Source organism: Cebus imitator, unplaced genomic scaffold, assembly GCF_001604975.1.
Source record: "Cebus imitator isolate Cc_AM_T3 unplaced genomic scaffold, Cebus_imitator-1.0 Scaffold211, whole genome shotgun sequence".
Taxonomy (NCBI): Eukaryota; Metazoa; Chordata; class Mammalia; order Primates; family Cebidae; genus Cebus; species Cebus imitator.
In genome coordinates, this window is record NW_016107526.1 from 3,459,468 (window position 1) to 3,479,668 (window position 20,201).

The window sequence follows — 20,201 nt, forward strand, 5'->3', positions numbered from 1 at the left end:
ACACACTGGTGCAGAGGGTGTGGGCCCCAAGCTCCTCTTCAGGGTAACCAAAAATCCTTCTTTAGCAGTGGGACAGATCAACGTCTCCTTAAGCCTGAGCCATCCACCCTTCCCCGAGGAAATGGTGCCATCTGTGCCCGGCTCCTAAGCTGCCCTCCCATTAGGTGTGAGCCAAGCTATGGAAACGGGCTGAGGGCCCACAGGAGGCTACAGAGGTGGGAACAGGGACTCCCCCAGGAGGGACCGGACACGCAGCTGGGGTTTGCACTCTTGAGAGGATGTCTGGAGCTCAGAAGGGGCTGTGGCAGGTGCAGCTGTGGCTGAGGGCTGCTCAAGGGAATCTGAAAAATGGGATATTCTGTCCTGGAAAAAAGGTGGGGTGGGGGTTTGGACAAATGCTCTCATATTAGCCAGGTGCCAGGGGAGGAAACGCTGTGAATGACAGCAGGACGGGTGGGGCCTTTAGAATGCGCCCATTCCTATCGCTGAGCCGGGAGAGAAATGTCCTTGGGCTAGGAGACTTTGCCTTGGTATCAGGAACCATGGGGTTGGGTGAACTGCAGGTCTCCAGCAGGACGAAGGGAGGAGGGAGGAGCTGGCATCCCGACAGCCAGGGCCCAAGGTCTTGGGGGAGGGGCCTGGGAGCCTGGGGTCTCCTGCCGGGACTGCCCCGGAAGGAAGGTCAGGAGAGGCGGATCCTGCAGTCCACCTAGTGGTCAGCTACCCTGCGGCCGGGCCGTGAGTGCCACAGCTGAGGGAGGAGATGCGCTCTGCTCAGGAGATGAAGCGGCGGGTCAAGTGGAGGCACAGTGGGGCGTCCAGAGGAGCAGCAGGAAGGCCAGGTAAGGTTACTGTGTCAGTGAGAGGAGTCTCACGGTCGCCAGGCGGGCTCTGCACAGTGTCCTTCATGTGGACTTCTGCGGCTCTCATTTTTCTTTTTTCTTTTTTTTGAGATGGAGTCTCGCTCTGCCGCCAGGTGGGAGCGCAGTGGCGCAATCTCAGCTCACTGCAACCTCTGCCTCCCTGGTTCAAGCGATTCTCCTGCCTCAGCCTCCCAAGTAGCTGGGATTACAGGTGCCCACCACCACGCTCAGCTAATTTTTGTATTTTTAGTAGAGATGGGGTTTTGCCATGTTGGCCAGGCTGGTCTCAAACTCCTGACCTCACGTGATCCACCCGCTTTGGCCTCCCAAAGTGCTGGGATTACAGGTGTGAGCCGCCGCGCCTAGCCAGCTGCCATTTTTCTAATTCTCTGAGCACTGAAAGCTGAAGGAAACAATACTCAGAACCCAAGGGTTGCCGTGTTTATGAATAGCACATTATTTCCTGAGGCAGGAATGACAGGACCTCCAAGAACAAGAATATGTTAGCTGCCCAGACCCCCATGTTGTGAAATATCAGTCTGACACACACACAGCTCAGAGAACACCTTCTTGTTCATCGGTCTTAGAGGATGTGTAGATTTAAGTCCAGTAAACTGCTGTGTGCAGTAACAAGGCCAGGTAAAGGCGAGCGTGGGCCAGTGGAGCAGACAGGTAGGGCTGATTTGGTATGCAGCACTCCTGCTGGGACAGGCTAGCTCAGTCTCTGATGGAAGGAAGGGCCATTTGATATGACAGGTGCGCACACTGCCCCTCAGGGCTCAGCATGCATGGGAACTCCCCCTTATGAGCAGAGGGAGTATGCTGTCTTCAGAGGCTCAGGCAGGTGCCGGCACTGGCAAAGCCTGGCATTCAGTGGCCCTGCCTGGCTCCTGCTGTGGATTCAGAGAAGCTAGGATTTAGAGGGCTAGGATTTAGGGGAGGTAGGATTTAAGGGAGCTAGGATTTAGGGAGCTGGGATTTAGAGGAGCTAGGCTTTAGGAAGCTAGGATTTAGGGGAGCTAGGATTTAGGGAGCTAGGATTTAGGGGAACCAGGGTATTGGGGAGCTCACCAGGCCAGGAATGAGATCCAGATGAACATGGCGGAAACCTAGCCCCAGTAGCTGGGCTGTGCTCCTCCTCTGGGCTCCGTCAGCTCCCTGGGTCTACCGCAAGTATCACATTTACCATCTTGTGCTAAAATGGTCAATTGCCTCTGTAAGCCTGATGGATAGTGAGTTCCTGGGAGCCAGCACCATGTCTTAATTTTCTGTGTGCCTCTGGTGCCTCGCAGAGTGCTGGACACACGGTAAATGCTCAGGAAGCCTGAGCTGAGTGAACAGGGGAATCGGTGTGGTGTCACTGCATGTTGAACTAGAGCTGCTTGCTAAGAGCCAGCCTGGCCCAGAGCTTGCGCCTGCCAGCGAGCTGTGGGGCTGAGAGCCGGGTGGGCCCCGGGATCCATGTTTCTCTGGCTGGGTCTCTCTGGATGATCATCATGGTCTTTAGAGCGACAGGGGCACAAGAAGGGGATCAATGGGGTTTAATCAATAAGTAGATAAAAAATTAACATGTGTTTAGGGGATTTGGCAAATGAGTGCAGCTTGCTCTAGTGTTTGATTCAATCCAAGTTGTCTTTCCCTTGAGGGCAATTTTCATACATGTTGCCACCCAGGGGAGTAATGTCACTTATGCCTCTTCCTCAGCTTCAAGTTGGAGCCCAGGGCCCCAGAGGATTCTTTTCGAGGTGTTGGTTTGTCACGCGGCTCAAGAACACCTGAGAGCCACATGTGGGGAGGAGTGGGAAGCCTCAGGAAGAAGGCTCTGGCGGCTCCCCATTTAGTCTCCCGTGGGCTGCTCTGTGCGAGCCGGGCGGCTGGTGAGAGTGCACGCTGGGTGAGCAGACAGGGTGAGGAGGCTCCACCCTCTGTTCGGAAAAGGCTGTCCCAGGTGTCTGGATGCAATAAAAGGTCTGATGTTTGGCTGCAGAAAACCAGCCAAGTGAGAGCACCTGGGGAAAAAAAAATCGTGAGAGACTTAAATAGAAACATGTCAGGGCTCCTTTGGCTCATGGTCCCGAGTTGAAATGATCTACCCTGAGAATTCACGATATGGCACGAAGGAGACACCCTTGATGTTTCCATAGGAAGTATCCTCATGGGCCACCAGCCAGGAGTTACCTCTGCACACCTGGATGTTCCCAAAGATCTACAGTGACCGGGAACGTGCAGCCAGCTCTGTCGATTAGGTTCTCAGTTGCAATGAGAATCCACATTCAGCGGATTTAATTGTTGCAGGGACTAGAGAATGAGGCTGGACTCTAAGCTTCCAGCAGTGATGTTCGGAGCCAGCCTGGAGATGGGCTGATCAGGGAGCGGCTCCCTCGCTCCGCTCACAGATGCAAACAGGATGCCCCTCGGGGAGTTTCTTCAGTGTGTGACTTGGAGCCAAACACAACCCAATGTTATGTCCAGCATATCAACATGAGTCTGGATGTATACTGTTTAACTTTGTTAAACCTAAACTAAATTAGAGAAGAAAAATATTTTGCCATGAAATGTGAGAGGAACATAAAATTTATTGAATCTAAGTTGTAGAAAATGATACAGCCTGTTTATGAGCATTCTACCAATGCTCTTTGCCAACAAGAGAAAAAATCCATAGCCCTGCATAGAGCTCAGTGATGTAACAAGAAGAAAGGAGTAAACACCTTGGAAGTTACCTAATTCTTAGTCTTTAAATGCACCCAGATTCTCCCTACTCACCATCAGTCACCCCTGAGGACCTCCCAGGCTGGCCATGTCTGTGCTAGGACCAGTTCCCTGACTTCTGTTCTCTCCCCCGGGTCTCTCCAACAGAGCTCTCAGGATCTGCCTTCGGCTCCTCTGTTTGGAGACCCATTTAACCAGCTGTCTTGAGCACATTGACCTCAGCTCTCTCTGAGACTCTTGGCTTTACAAGTTCCCTCACTTTAATCACCACCCCACAGCTCCAGGTAAGAGATGCTCTAGGCCGGGCACGCTGGCTCACGCCTGTAATCCCAGCACTTTGGGAGGCCGAGGTGGGCGGATCAGCTGAGGTCAGGAGTTGGAGACCAGCCTGGTCAACATGGCAAAACCCCATCTCTACTAAAAATACAAAAAATTAGCCAGGTGTGATGGCTGGCTCCTGTAATCCCAGCTACTTGGGAGGCTGAGGCAGAATTGCTTGAACCTGGGAGGTGGAGGTTGCAGAGAGCCAAGATCTTCCCATTGCACTTCAGCCTGGGTGAAAAGAGTGAAACTCCATCTCATAAATAAATAAATAAATAAATAAATAAATAAATAAATAAAATAAGAGAGATGCTGTGTCTCCAGCCCAGGCCTGAAGCCCTAGCAAGAGAGGAAGATTCAAACCTTCTGAGCCAATGTTCACATGGACTCAGCTCTGAGGTCCTAAGGACCTCGGGGGCAGAACGTTCAAGGGAAGGAGGTAAACCTGTTGTAGAAGAGTCAGTGGCCAGGCTTACCCCCCACCAGGTGCCAACCAGCAGTCAGTATCTCCAGGTTCTGAAAAACTTTGTCTCAATCTGAGTTGTTGCCAAGTCTGGTGGGTGGGGCCCGGTATTTGGCAACTCCAGACAGGAATCAAGTTCAGGTGGACACAAAGGTTCAGCTGAAACAAGTTACGGATTCTCACCCAAGAGGACAGCAGCAGGGCCCACACCCCAGGAAGGGGCTGGCAAAGCCAGGGCAACCTGGTTGGGCCCCAGTCCTACTCAGAGGGCTTAGGACAGCAAGAGAAGCTGTAGACCAGCCCCACATTCTGGTACCGCGGGAGGGGGGAAGCCTGTGGTGGGAGGAGGTTTGCAAAGCCTTGCACAGAACGGGACTGGGATAGACGGAACGCTTGCACTGGAAAGCCCTGGACAGTTATACAAACGTATAACAAACCGCTGTTACGGTCTCCGTCTCAGTGCTCCAGCCCACTGGCCATTCAGGTGACACAGAGGTGAGTCGCTAACCCTAATCCTAACTCTTCCAGTTCACATTTGCTAGGACATTTCATTCCGTTTGAGTCTCCAGTGCAGGTTTCTTTTTTTTTTTTTTTTTTTTTTTTTTTTTTTTTTTTTTTTTTTTTTTTTTTTTTTTTTTTTTTTTTTTTTTTTTTTTTAAATTAGACAGGGTCTCATTCTGTTGCCCAGGCTGGAGTGCAGTGGTGTGATCCTAGTTCACTTCAGCCTTGGCCTCCTGGGCTCAAGCGATCCTTCCACCTCAGCCTCTAAAGTCGCTGGGACCACAGGCGTGCACCACCACACCCAGCCACTGGCTTCCCTTTGGGACCTAGTAAGCTACTTCCCTTTTACACTAAGAGCAGAACTCTAAATCAAGTTTTCTTATGAGGAGACTTGCTAGAGCGGAATAAAGAAGATGAAATGTGTCAGGGAAGCGTGGCGGAGATTAGGCCCTTCAGCCTGTCTCCCCTTAGTCCTGGGAGAAACCTGGCCGCGTTTCCCAGCCTCTTTTGCAGGGAGGTACAGCCTTGCGATTATGTTCCAGCCAAAGAAATGTGAGTGGGAGCGACGAGGGCTGTTCCCAGGACTAACCCAAGGAGCCCCTCCCGTCTGAGACGCTCCACCCTCCATGGACCCCATATGAAGCATAGCCCCCAACAAGGCCAGTCCCAAGAGTCTACTACTGTGCCACTCGGTTTGATTGTTTCAGTGATGGATGGGAATTTGAAGCTGTCAGAGGTGGAAAGGAGGATTTTAGGGGCAGAAATTGCAACCGCAGAGCACCTTCCAGCAGGGAGGCTGAGAGAGGCAGGTGTGAAATCATCACTGTACTCTATTTGGGTTCCGTCCAAAGAGGGTAAAGGGAATGGGCTAAGTAAGGAGGCCTCAGGGGCCGTGTTTGGCAGGAGCAGGGAGAGCTCTGCTGGCTGGCGGCGTTGGCTTTATCTCACACGCCAGGTGCCCTGTGATGGTTGGTTGTGGGAATAGTAACGGGTTCCCCTGGTTCTCGGGAGGCCCTGGCAAGCATGTGCCTGCCATGGTGAACTTACAGGAGAAGATCCTCCCACAGTACGTTTGTTCTGACTTTTCACTTGTCATTAGCTGTATTGAAAAAGCCAGAGATTTACAATGATCTGTTCCAATTGTTATGTTTAGTTCCTGAAACAGAGGTACCAGGAAGTACATGTGATAAAAACTGGATATAAGTTTTCCACAGAAACAACTTAATAGGATTATGATTCTAGCCAAGGTCTGATCACTATGATAAAAATGATCAGAAATTGCCTAGTGCTCAGTGTGTCAATGATCAAAGATATTTGTACCCTGCACAGAGTAAAGCTTTCCAAGGTGTCTAGAAATCAGTCAAGCAGGACAACACAGGAATGAATCATATGCGATCTCTAAAAATTTTATGTAAGAGGTTCTCTTGGGGCTGTGAGTCAGAGATCGTCTCTGGCTGAGGGCACCCACCCAGAAACTCCAGTCTGTCGGGATGTAAACAGCGAGGCATCCTAAGTGTGAATCGTCTAGGTCACATGTACTGAGCTATGTCTGTTTGAATTCTGGGTCTTTGTGAAACATTCCGCCCTAATCAAAGGGCTTTAGAACACCGGTCCCCCAGTGGTCAATAGGCCCCTTGGTACACATGACATTCTCTTAATGTTCTTTGGGCATTGATGTGGGGAGTGGCTGAGCCTGGACCTCATCATGGGCTGGACCCCAGATCACAAGAGGACAAACTCAGGGGCCTAAGACCATTTTAAAACTCCCCCAACCCCAGCCTCCCCACACAACACTGTATTCCTTCCCAGTTACTGCCCTTCTGCCTGTGAGGAAAATGCAATCATGTTGTTTCCAAGTCCCTATTTTATCTTCGTCCAGTACACTCTGAAAAAAAAAAAAAAAAAAAAAAAAAAAAAAAAAAAAAAAAAAAAAAAAAAAAAAAAAAAAAAGCAGGACGCTTGTAAAGAAAATGATATCAACTTGGAAAACAAAGACAGGTGGCTTCTTCGTTCTGTCTGTTGTGAATATTCCTTTTTCCCCAAACTCCGATGGAACAGCAGTGGGCTCTATGCTGCTTGCCCTGGTACAAATGGATTTTGCTCTGAAGGGGGATTAGGAAAAGCATGTCTGGCATTCTTCGGGTAAGAACATCCTATGGCTTATCTAGAACAAAGTTATACCACAGCAATACCAACCCTGCAACACCGCTTCAACCTAGCTTCTCATGCGGGAGCAAAGCTTCTTAAAAGAATATGAAAATCATTATGCAGACTGGGCATGATGGCTCACGTTTGCAATCCTAGCACTCTGGGAGGCCAAGGCAGGAGGATCCCTTGAGCTCAGGAGTTCGAGACCAGCCTGGGCAACATAGTGAGACCTTGTCTCTACAAAAAATTTTAAAAATTAGCAGGGCAGGTGACGCATGTCTGTGGTCCCAGCTACACAGAATGCTGAGGAAGGAAAATCACTTAAGCCCTGGAGTTCAAGACTGCAATGAGCCATGATCACACCACTGCACTCCAGCCTGGGTAAAAGAGCAAGATCCTGTCCCTTAATAGATAAATAATCATTCAGGTTCACCACATGCACTCCGCCAGCCCCTCCAGAGCATATTAATAAAACAATGGTGTACAATATTTGAGAACGTGAATAGTAAATGCTGTGAGAAGGCACAAGCCCAGAGCTCTAGGTCTGTAGTTAAGGTTCTGCCCAAATGATGGTACCATGTGCACAGGTGTATATATACATAGATAATTTTTTATTTTATAAAGTGGTTTTGCATTCAGACCTTGATTTCTCTTAGACCTTCTTTCCTAAAAGACACACCAGTGGGCTCATGTGCTATGCCTGGCTAGAAGGCAGCTCATTTAACAACTGCTCAGTCAGGCAAGGGAAGTTCTGCTGCAGGTCCGCGAGGCCCCTAAGCCAAAACTAGCAGAAGGAGATGGGGCCCATTTTCATGGGGCTGGTGGAGGTTGAGATGGAGTCAGTCATTTTCCCTGTCATTTCCTTGGAGAAAGGGCATTTCTACCAGGAGGCCATCAGATCTGGGAGGGCTGAAATGAATGGTCCAAGGAAATTTAAAAGTTCCAGCGTCTCATTTACAAATGGGGAAAGAGGCCTGGGAAGCTGGTGATCATCCCCAACTCCTTCTCCTTCCCATGATGCAGGGACAGACACATTCTCCTCGGGCTGTGATGGAGTAAAACCCACAGCTGTCACCAGTGTTGGGGCTGGGAAATCACCACCAAGGAAATGCATCTGAAGTGCTGCAGGTAGCTCTAGGGTTCCAGTGGCCTGCGGGAAGGATATGCCCCAGCAGATGCATGAAACGGGAGGATGTGTGTGATCAGAAGTGGCATGTGTGGGCATGTCATTCACATGCAATTTGCATGAGTTCCTGTACTCCTGTGCTGTCTGTCCTCAGACATCCGCGCTGGCCTTTTCTGTGCAACTGGCAGTTGAAAAGAGAGGGAAGAAGGAAGTGGAATGCCCAGTGATCAAAGGAAAAGAGAAATCAAGTTCACCAACCCGGATTCCCAGTGACTTTTGATCCCATGGGATGCCATGTTCCTCTGTCTACTTTAGCACAAACTATGGCCACCCTCAGAACGGACTTTTCTTTAGCATTCTTTTTTATTCACCCCCAAAGCTTCTTGTCTTTAGCTTCATGTCCCAACCCTCTTCCAGGAAGATAGAAGAGCTAGGCAAAGAGGCTTTTTAGGTGGGCGGGGAGTGGTTGTGGGACAGGGGCATTGTGCGGCCAGAGACATGAGAGACCATCCTACTGAGATTGGCTACCCCACCTCACACAGAGTAACCCAGGCTAGGTAAGATGGCACATGTACATTGAACCAGAGACTTCAGGCCATCCCCTAACCCCAGGTGGCTTCTGGCCTGAGGTGGGGTCCATTCGCGTGAGGAACGCACAGCAGAGGACATGGGCTGCGCGCTCAGAGGAGAAGCTGACTGTCCCTGGAGTGTATCCTCTGAGTCCGTATGTGAGTCCTGCTGCAGAAGGAGCCGCTGCTTCTCACGTGTGCCTCGTGCCTCAGCCGTAGCAGGCCATGGTCCTCCTGAGTGTGGACTTTCCTTCTGCTGTGAGAGGGAGGCCTGGTGGCTCTGAAACCTGTCCTGAGGCCTGTCCTTCAGGCCAAGGCCCCCCAGGCCTGAAGCTGTGGTGACACTCTGGACCAGCGTGTGGGACCTGGCATTGTGACCTCAGCTGTTCTGTACACAAAGAGGTGGTCACCTTGCCCATACCTGGACCTGTAAGTTGCATAGGTCAGTGGCCTGGTCCTGGGGGCTGTTGTGGGGAGTTGAAGAACACCCTGGCCTCCTCCATCATGTCGGCCAAGAGGGCAGAATTGAAGAAAACAAATCTGGTAAAAGAGGGACATTGCTGGACAGGTTGGGGCCTCTCTGAGCTCCTACTGAATGGAGATGGTGGCAGGGTCAGGGGACACAGAGAACACTCCATGAACCTCTGGTATTTCTTTCTCTGTTCTGAGCATAAAGCAGTCTCTCAGCCTGAAAGAGGTGTGAGAGTAATCCCTGGGCTTGGGGTGGGAAGAAAGAGGCCTCTGCTGCCTCCCTCTGGGGATGAGGAGCACTGCCGAGGGAGCACTCCTCCCTCCAAGACCACTCATGGTTCCATGACCCATACCAGACCTGCCAGCATCTAACCAGCAGGTCTAAGGCTCAAAATAACATTATTAGATAAATATCATTATCACCACGATTTTACAGATGAGGAAATGGGGGCTCAGAAAGGCTAAGCAATGCACCCAAATTGACCAAGCTAGTAGAGAGGACAGCTGCGATTAGAGCCCAAATCTGCCTATGGCCAAAGCCCTTGCCCTGGAAACACTTCCGGGCTCGCTTCTAGTTATTTTAAAGTGCTTTCTCCACACTGGCCCCTCCAGCAGGGAGAGGGCTGCCTGCTGCATGGGCAGGCACACGCCCACAGGAAGAGGACAGCACACCAAGATTTGAGTTGCCAGGAATCAGATCCGGGTGCCGCGGGGTCTGCGAGCCTGAGCCCATCAGCTGGGCAGGCAGGGTTGCATGGGGGTAGCAGGGGGAGGGGCGGGATCCCCTTGCAAGGACCGGATGTTCTCCTCCTCAATCCTGATGGCTGCCGGCCTGAATCCCAGCCTCCTCTTTGTGCAGAGCAAGAACTACAAGGCAGTTTGCCTGGAATTGAAGCCAGAGCCGACCAAAGTAAGAAGCTCTTTTGAGGACATGCCAGCAGCCAGGCCTGAGATCCGTGGGGAAGTGACCTGGAGTCAGGGGTCATTCGCTGATCTTAGGGGTCAAGACCTGTCCCAGGTGCCGGGGGATGCACTGAGGGTTCTTGCTCTCATAGAACTTCACACTGTAACCGATCAGTTACATACATGAACAAGGACTGATTCAGTAGTGTTACCTGCTCTGCTGGGAATCAAGACAGGGAGACATGGCTGGGTGACTGCTGTAGAGTGGGTGGTGGGGAAAGGCCTTCCTTTGAGCTGCTGAGAGTTGACAGACAAGGTGCTGGCCTTGCACAGGCAGAGTAGGAGCCTTCTAGGCAGAGGAGGCAGCATGCACTGAGGCCCGAGGTGGGAATGGGCTTGGCTGTCCAAGGGACAAAAGGAGCCAGGAGGAGGGTGGAACGAGAGGAGCTGAAAGAGGAAGGATAGAGGAATCTTCTGCACACGTAGGGCCACCAGCTTCCCCCTGCCCTAGCCCTAAGGGAGGAACAGAAGCACAGGGGGATCTCTCCTTCTGCAGTTCCCAATAGTCTCTGTTCCTGTTTCAATCCACAGATGTTGGATTACAAAGCAGTCAAACAAGAAGGGCCGTTTACCAAAGCAGGAGTGACACAGGACCTAAAGGTGAGTGCGTGAACTTGGAGGCATGTCTATATTCCGAATCCCTGGAGAGTAAGTTTTCCCCAAATCCTCCATGCCTGTTTCCTAAATACAAGAATATCCTCTTACATAGGCACAGTACATTTATTTAAACCCAGAAGTTAAAATCCGGAAGTTAACACAGAGACAACACTCATCTATAGCCCTTGCTCTAATTTCACCAATTGTCCCACACATGTATTTTGTAACAATGGAAAGGAGGCGTTTTCTGGTCCAGGGTCTGATCCAGGATTACATGTTGCCTCTAATTGCCATGTGTCTTTTCTATAATCTGGAACAGAACAGTTCTTTGTCTTTGGGGACACTGACAGTGACATTAATTTATTTTAATTTTATTTTCTGAGACAGGGTCTCCCTCTGTCACCCAGGTTGGAGTCCAGTGGTGCAAGCTTGGCTCACTGCAACCTCCGCCTCCCAGGTTCAAACCATTCTCCTGCCTCAGCCTCCTGAGTACCTGGGACTATAGGCACGTGCCACCACACCCGGCTAATTTTTGTATTTTTAGTAGAGACGAGGTTTCACCATGTTGGTTTTGAACTCCTGACCTCAGGTGATCCGCCCGCCTCAGCCTCCTGAAGTGTTGGGATTACAGGCGTGAGCCACCACACCCGGCCTGGGAACATTGACACTTGTACAGGTTACAGATCACTTATGTTGTGGGATAACCCTCCATTGGGCCTTGTCTGGTGGATTCCTTGTGATAAGGCTCAGGCTGTGCATTTTTTGGCAGAGACACATGATCCCTATAGGTCTTACTATCTTATAGTCTTTTTAAAACATTAATTAATGTTGAGATGGGAGGGTCTGGTTATGTTGCCCGGGCTGGTCTCAAACTCCTTGGTTCAAGCAATCCTCCCGCCTTGGCCTCCCAAAGTGCTGGGATCACAGGTGTGAGCCCATGTGCCTGGTCTCTCCCATTCTTTCCTCCCTCTTGGAAGTTTTTCTCTGAAAATGCCCCAACATCTTTCCTTTCCTCCTGTTGCCATTTTCCCCTCCATCCTAGATGCTCCTTTCCTCCCCTTCATTTTATTTCCTCAGAATGAACTCAGGGAAGTGAGAGAAGAGCTCAAGGAGAAAATGGAGGAGATAAAACAGGTAACAAGATGAGGCCTTCCCTATGGAGGAAAAGTGTAGCTTCGGGAAAAATGCAATCCTTACCGTTGGATACAGCTAGTGCTCGACTTACGACCATGATTGGTTCCGACAGACCGGCTGTAACATGATTTTGTTGTAAATTGAGTAGGCTGTATGCACGCGGAGATGGTAGTGCTGCCGGAAGCTGGTCCGCACTGTCGTACGCCCAGCTGGGCAACGTTTGTGCTGCCAGACATGGAGCAGTCGTGGCTAGCGATTGTGGTCGTGAAGTCAAATGGTCATAAGTTGCATAGGTCGTAAGTCGATCAATACCTGTAGTGAAGGAAAGCAGGAATCGCATGGAAAAATGTAACTCAGTCCCAAACCCCAGAGCGCTTCAGTGTTAGCTTGCTCACTTCTTACTTGTTTGATGCCTAAACCCAATTTTTGAGTGACTGAGAACCCCCTAAAGTGTCTCTTTGATAAGGGTGGGTGATGTCACGTTAGTGATGAAGCTGAGTGAGTGGGGCTGATTTGGAATTTAAATTTAGGGGCAGCCAGGGACCAACCCCATCGTTCTTATGCATCTCCCCTGAGCAAGCTGCAGAGCAGAAACCCTCTCATTTCTGTGATACAACCAACCACCTGTAGCATCCTTAGGAAAACAGGTGAATAATCAATCAAGAAAGTGTAATTGAAGCTGTGGTCTGCACCCAACATGCAGCCTTGCAGTAGCCAGATCTAAGCCGTGCCAAGGCTGGTGGCAGTGGTGGCTTCATGGTGCTCGCACCCTAGTTCGGTCACAGACTCCTTGAGAGGAAAGTGGCTCTCACAGACCATTATTAGTCCGTGCCAGAGGAGCAGCTGCTGCCGTTTGCTTAAAATGCCCCGAAGACGCCGCAAATAACGTCAATAATATGCTTTGTGCTTTGTCAATCCTATGCCTTTTTTCCTCGCCAGATAAAGGACATACTGGACAAAGATTTTGATAAACTTCATGAATTCGTGGAAATTATGAAGGTAAGCATTACTGAGTGCCTTCCATGGGCCAGTGCCGTACTGGAAACTGTGGAAGAGACGCCACATCCTGCCCTCCTGGAGCATATTATCTGCTAGTAGTCCCAAATTCCATTGCAAGAGAGAATTGCAAGCCAATTAATTGGTTGTTTGCTAGTTAAAGGCTTAGAGACGTGAGCAATGAATATGGGTTGCAGTAAGCAGCAAAGTCCTTGCAGAGAAAGTGAGTCTCAAGTTGAGCCTTGCACACTGCATTGGAAGCTTAATGCAAATCTCATCGAGAGCCCAATAAGATTCTATTCTAACTCGAAAAATTACTAGGATGATCTAGATTCTAGAGCAGTGATTGACAAAATGTGGTATGTTTCAGAATTGCCTGGAACACTGATAAAACAGGGCCTAGCCTCATGTTCAGGCGGTCCTGGGTCCTTGTATCTTAGACAAGTTCCCAGGGGAAAGCTTGAGCAGCACAGATGTAGCAGCATAGACAGGCAAAAGCTAATACGCACCCATTTTTCAAGAGTCGTAAGTGGACACTGCCTTACCAGATAGTGAAATTCATGATAAAAACAAAGTTATTAAATCAGCCCAAGGATAATCAAACACATGAACGAAATGGGATAGATAACACCTCAACAGTCTCTCTGCCTGGGATGTAACGAGAATCACTTGTGAGGATTTTAAAACTCCTTTGACTCAGACCCTTTCCCAGAGGAACTGAATAAAAATCTCCAGGGTGGGCCGGAGGTGTTTAAAACTCCATTTCAATTTGGATGCTTGCCATGGATGAGAACCAGTTCCTAAACATGTTAGCCACAGTTAGCTGCACGGTAGAATCACCTGGGAAGCCTTACCCTACACCCTCCGCGTGTCCAGGCTGCATGTCATAACGATGAAGTCAGAGGCTCTTGGAATGAGGTCCAGGCACCAGTGGTTTTTAGTTGCCCAGGTGATTCCAGTGTATATTCGAGGTTGAGAACCATAGCGCTGTAGAATTTACAATATGATAAAGGTGATTTTTTTGATGTCAGTGAGAAGGAAAGGATTTGGTATTAAAAGCATTGCTTGACTATATGAGGAAAAAACTTAATCTGGTTACCACTGTAAAGTAAAATAGCCTAGAAGTGATTTTAAATAATAAAAACCAATAAGAAATTTTAAGTAAATATGTAAATGGAAGTTCTAAATATAAATACAATGGAAGAAATTACAAAGGAAATATTGATATATTTGAGTATGTAAGATTTTGGGGTTTTCTTGAGACAGAGTCTTGCTGTTTCCCAGGCTGGAGTGCAGTGGCACAATCTTGGCTCACTGCAACCTCCGCCTCCTGGGTTCAAGTGATTCTCCTGCCTCAGCCTCCCGAGTAGCTGGGATTACAGGCATGCACCACCACATCCAGCTAATTTTTTTGTATTTTTAGTAGAGATGTGGTTTTACCATTTTGGCCAGGATGGTCTCGATCTCTTGACCTTGTGATCCACCCTCATCAGCCTCCCAAAGTGCTGGGATTACAGGCGTGAGACATCATGCCCTGCCCTATGTAAGATTTTTAAAAAGAATTATGACAGAAAAATCCCTTACATTTACAGAATTAAAAAACAGTTTGGGGGAACATTTTTCCACAAATATAAGCACAGGAAAAGGGTTTTTATCCATAACATATAAAGTTCACATAAACCAATAAGAACTAAGTAGGAAAACAGACAAGCATGTGAACAGACAATTCACAGAAGAGAATATAACTGAAAAGCAATAGACATATTTTAAAAAGGTGTACCCTCATGAATAATTAAATACATGCAAATGAACAATCAATTATTGTTTCATTCAAACAAAATTTTAATATCCAACAATTATAGTACAAGTCATAAATGCTCTTATACTGTTACAGTGCAGATTTATACAAAACTGGAACATTATTAGACAGTAGCTATAAAAAATCAACCTCTTGATTTATCAATTCCTCTTCTCAAAATTTAACCTATGAGAATAATCAGAAACACCATCATGGGTATACATAAAAAGATGTTCGTCACAGGATTATTTATAAAAATAAAAATTTGGAAACCTCAATTTTCAACAGTAAGGGAATAGCCAAATTATGGAATATTCGGCCGGGTGCAATGGTTCATGCCTATAATCCCAGCACTTTGGGAGGCCAAGGCAGGTGGATCACCTGAGGTCAGGAGTTCAAGACCAGCCTGGCCAACATGGTGAAATCCCATCTCTATTAAAAATACAAAAATTAGCAGGGCATGGTGGCAGGTGCCTGTAATCCCAGCTACTCAGGAAGCTGAGGCAGCAGAATTGCTTCAACCTGAGAGGTAGAGGTTGCAGTGAGCCAAGGTAGCACCACTGCACTCCAGCCTGGGTGACATTAAGACTCTACCTCAAAAAAAAAATTATGGAATATTCATATAATAAAAGTTAGGAACTATTAAAGATAATATTTAGAAAGAATGTTTATAACGAGAACTAAAAAAGCAAGATACAAGTAATATACATAGGCTGATCTCAGCTAGGTTAAAATATATATATATATACAGAAAAAAGACTGGAAAGAAACTTACCAAAGGGGTTCATAGCAGTTATTTCTGGATCAGAATATTCATACTTTTATATTCCCTCTGTATTGTCCAAATTTTCTATAAAGGGCATGCATTAATTATTTCTCTATTAATCCAAACAAAGCAAGTGTTTTGTTGAGGGGGGTGGCTGGTATGGAAAGGCACAAAGGAGGCGATTTCAGGCAGGGGAACAGCTTGAGCAGGGCAGGAGGCAGCAGGAACGCGTTGTATACGGTGGTCGGCAGGGAGGTCAGTCATGAAGTGGGACCACTGGGGGAAACTGAGGAAGAAAAAAATGAATGGGCACAAAGGCTGTGGGTAATGAAGGACATGCATTTGAAAGACATGCAGACAAGCTGGGACTTGGTTCTGTGAGCATCACGCGGCCTCTGGAGATTCTTGATTAAAGAACATGCTGGGAGCAGCACTTCAGAAAGCTTAGCCCGGCAGGTGTTTGTTTGCAAGGCGGCCTGGGGGGGCCCTGGGAGCAGGTGGAGATGTCTGGCAGCAAGGACAACAGAGCAGGACCAGGTGTAGGGGAAAAAGAAAAAGAGTGAATCTGAAAGATGCAGTGAAAGAAAAAATAACAGTTTTTGTTGACTGATTGAATATAGAGGCTGAAGTCTCGAGAGGCAAGCATCCGTGTGACATCAAATTTTAATCTGGATGATTAGAAGAAAGTGGTGACCATGACAAAGACAGTGGGGGAGATAGAGCTAGCTTGGGAAAACAAAATCAATTTGGAACATGATGACTTTGAAGGGGTACGTGTTGGTGAAACGTGTAAGAATATGGGATATCTCCACTCTGATGTTTTGGACCTACGGGACATTGACCTCAAGGATATTTTGACTCTATAAACACAAATATTTTATTCAAATTTGTACTAACATTTAAAAATCCTTTTCAAGAAGATATTTTATGAAATCATCTCTATGCAGACAGTGTAATTTCTTGATCAGTTTTCTACAGTAGATCAATTAAACTGTTAGCAAACCTTTCATTTTTAATGAAAATTATTTTATTGGAACAAATTGTTTTTATTTCCATTTTATGACAACCCAAACCTGTTTTTGTCTGTAACAAATATTGTCAATTATAGCTTCTATCAGCTTAGAATTTCTCTCATGTCCACTATTTCCATTCAATTTACCCAGGTCAAATTTTATAGATCAAAACTTTGTCCAGATTTCATTATTCTCTCTGTTCTGAGTGAGTAATACATGTGATGTGTGTCTGCTGTCAGTTTTACTTGTTACTGACCATCTTTGCCAGGAATTAGGTAAAAGATGAAGCAAACACAAATACACAGGCTCTGGTGCATGGCAAGGGTCAGAACATTGCAGTCAAAGTGTCTTTGGGGTCACAAGATTGGTCTTCTTGGTTCCATCATTTTATAGGCGTCAAACCAAGGCGAGCACTGGTTTTATCCAAAGTGTGACATTAGGTAAAACAGGGGCTGGTCTCTGGCTCACCTAGAGACTTCAGAAAAGTCCCCTAATATCTCTGCCTGTGCCTTAGTCTCATCGGGGAATGGGGAAAGGAAGGGGAGAAGCTGTACATGTCATGGACACTCCAAAAGCCACCTCACCCAAGTCTAGTGAGGATTCTTGAGGAAGTAAGAAGCAGAGTGGTTTGCAGAGATGCAGGAAGAAGGTATTTCCAAAGCTCTTCAAAATGAAGATGCTAGTTCTGAACTCTCTCTTGAAGGAAATGCAGAAAGATATGGATGAGAAGATGGACATTTTAATAAATACACAGAAGAACACTAAGCCGTAAGTGTAACCGGTACCTGTCTCTCCTCATCCCTGAAGCATCTCCTCCCTTCCCTTTGCTGAATGGCTTTGGGGTTTGGAGGATACCCAGACTCTTGAAGTTGTTTTGGCTCCTACCGCCCCCAGGAGTCAGGGCCTTCCATGGCGACCCGTGTACTGGTTATTTCCTTGTCATGTTGGAAAATGTCTCCCCAACTTTCTGCCCTCCCTGGCCCTCCTCCCCACGTCCCCTTAGAAGAGGGCCAAAAGAGCAGCAGGAACTGAGGCTGATGGCAAAGACTCACAGAGACCCGCAGCTCAGGCTCCAGAAAGTGGACGGAGCCGGTGGAGCCAATGGAGCACCCTTTGCCCTTCACAAGAAGACGGTGGCACCTCAGAAAGCAAAACCGGGCTCCCTGGATCCCCTGCATCAGTGTGGGACCTGCTGCGTAAGTGAGGCCCTGCCCAAGCCCAGCACTGGGGCCAGACCCCTGGCTCCTTCTCCCTGGTGACTTCCGAGAGCTTGTGCCGTTATCATAGTGAAGGGACAGGTCCGTGCCCTGCTGACCTCTGGACACCACCCAAGCCTGGACCCTCCCTGGCCTCCCTTGCCTTCTAGGCCTGTGGAGCCTCCTTAACCGTGACCATGCAGGACTTGACCTTGGATGCGCCTGCCCCCCAGCTCCACCCTCTTATTCTGTCCTTCCCTGCAGCAAGGTCAGATGAGGTGCCTAGCAGGCTGCCCTTGACCAGGGGAAATTGATCTTTCTTGTGCCGTTTCTGTCCTCTGCAGGAGAAATGTTTGTTGTGTGTCCTAAAGAACAACTACAATCAGGGGTAGGTAGCTCCATACAAGATGTGCCTTGTCTCAGTTGGGCGCCTTGTTGTCCCCAGGGGCATGTGCTCCAGCCGCATTCACATCACACCCCTCCTGAGGTTGTGCAGGGAGTAGGGACTGTTAGCAGACACTGCCACCCAGCACAGCCACTCGGGCGTAGAGGACGTGGCACCAGGAAGGAGGATTTGGGTCGCCCAGCCTAGAGGCAGCTTCCCGGGGCTCCCACGGTGGGGAGGGTGCGCCATCAGCGGCGGAACTGACCTTGCCTCAGGTCCTGCCCTTTCTCCCCATCCAGCGGGAAATACTCACACCAGGTCTGGGCACCCTTTTCACCCTTGGCTTCTGGAGCTGCCTTCTGATTTATCTGTACCTCAGCCCCGCTGACATCGAATATGTGATTCCAACCTAGTGCAGCTGCAGAGGCACTCAGCAGTTCCGGTTCCTCACCTCCCCCTCCTGAAGCTGCGTAGTCAGGGCTTTTGTCCTCTGAAATATCACCCCTACCCCAGGCCTCCACTGGAGATTAAAAACCTTCATTGAAAGCCAAAGGGGATGTCATAGTTTTGAGTACCAGTCTAAAACTTGAGTGTGTGGAGGTCACTTCTTTTTGGTTCTATAACAGTGTACTTCAGACTCCAGCCCCTCCCCCTGCTTCCTGATCACTGGTGGGAAATTCCATCTTAGTCATTTTAGGGTCCTCCCAAACACCACCTTCCTCCATTCCACCTGGGTCTGCAAAGGTCCCAGGTCCAAGCATGGGGAGGGCCCCTGATGGCAGCGGACGTCAGTCTGTATGGTCTCAGGAGAGACCTCGCTTCCTGGCCCGCCTGCTCCCTCCATGTAATCAGCTCTCACCTGTGCATGGGGCCCAGGTGTCTTGGGTGACACAGGGAACCCCTGGGCTGCGAGTCCTGCCTGCCCCCCTCCCCTGAGTTCTTGTCACCAAGCAGGACTCAGGCCCTGCTGCTCATAGGAACTGGGTGGCTTTCTTGGGTTATGGGGATCCATCCTTCTTGCCCCCTTGAAGGTTTCTTCTCCCTCCCTCCACCCCCAAAGGGAACATTCCTTCAGAGGCCTCAGGTTTTTACAAAGGTGGAGAGGAGCCAGTGACCACCCAACCTCCTGTGGGCCATGCTGTGCCTGCCCCAAAGTCCCAGACTGAGGGAAGGTGAAGCTTGACTGTCAGCTTGAACGACAGTTAAGAAGATACAGAGCAGCGTTCCACAAACTGTCCTGCCCTGGGTGTGATTCTTTGTCTTCAATTTGAAGGAGGAGTAATTCATACGTGTTCATATTTTATTTCACACCAGTTCCTTCTTATTTCATCTCTTTGCTAAGCTGGCTGCTTCTACAGTCTAATAAATAATTGGCCAAGTTCTCTTTTTTGGAATTTCATTTTATTATGTTTAATTTTGTGGGTAGGTGTTATGAAATATACATTTAATAGTAGTTGTCTATATTTATGGGGTACATGAGATGTTTTGACAAAGGCATGCAAGGTGAAATAAGCAGACCATAGAGAATGGGGTATCCATCCCTTCAAGCATTTAACCTTTGAGTTGCAAATAATCCGTTTACACTCGAAGTTATTCAAAAATGTACGGTTGTGACTGTAGTCACCCGTCTTATTTATTCTACTTTGTGTACCCCTTAACCATCGCTACCTGCCCCCCAAGTCCCGCACTACCCTTCCCAGTCTCTGGTAACCATCCTTCTATTCTCTGTCTCCATGAGTTCCATTGTTTTCATTTTTAGATCCCACAAATAAGTGAGAACATGTGATGTGTGTCTTTCTGTGCCTGGCTTATTTCACTGAACATAATAATTTCCAGTTCCATCCACGCCGTTGCAAATGACAAAAGTTCATTCTTCTTATGGCTGAATAGTGCTCCCTTGTGTATGTGTACGATGTTTTCTTCATTCTTCTGCTGATGGACACCGAGGTTGGAGATTGCTTCCAAGTCTTGGCTATTGTGAACAGTGCCGCAGTGCAGCTCTGTCGGCGATGATTAATTTCCTTTCTTGTAGGTATGTACTCAGCATGGGGCTGCAGGAGCTACGGTAGCTCAATATTTAGTTTTTTGAGGAACAACCTCCAAACTGTTCTCCATAGTGGCTATGCTAATTTACATTCCCACCAACAGTGTACAGAGATTCCCTTTTCTCCGGGTCAAGTTC

General features: G+C 48.4%; 1 protein-coding gene across 1 annotated transcript; it reads left to right on the plus strand.

The window, feature by feature from the left end:
- Positions 1-3,839: 3,839 nt before the first annotated feature.
- Positions 3,840-19,401, plus strand: TEX35 (testis expressed 35; the record flags this gene model as incomplete). Its single annotated transcript, XM_017548593.2, has 10 exons — positions 3,840-3,856; positions 5,334-5,409; positions 10,031-10,081; positions 10,666-10,734; positions 11,809-11,865; positions 12,805-12,864; positions 17,142-17,206; positions 17,442-17,634; positions 17,979-18,022; positions 19,080-19,401. Coding segments are annotated over 10 exons (738 nt in total), but the record flags the coding sequence as incomplete, so codon positions are not given.
- Positions 19,402-20,201: the final 800 nt, after the last annotated feature.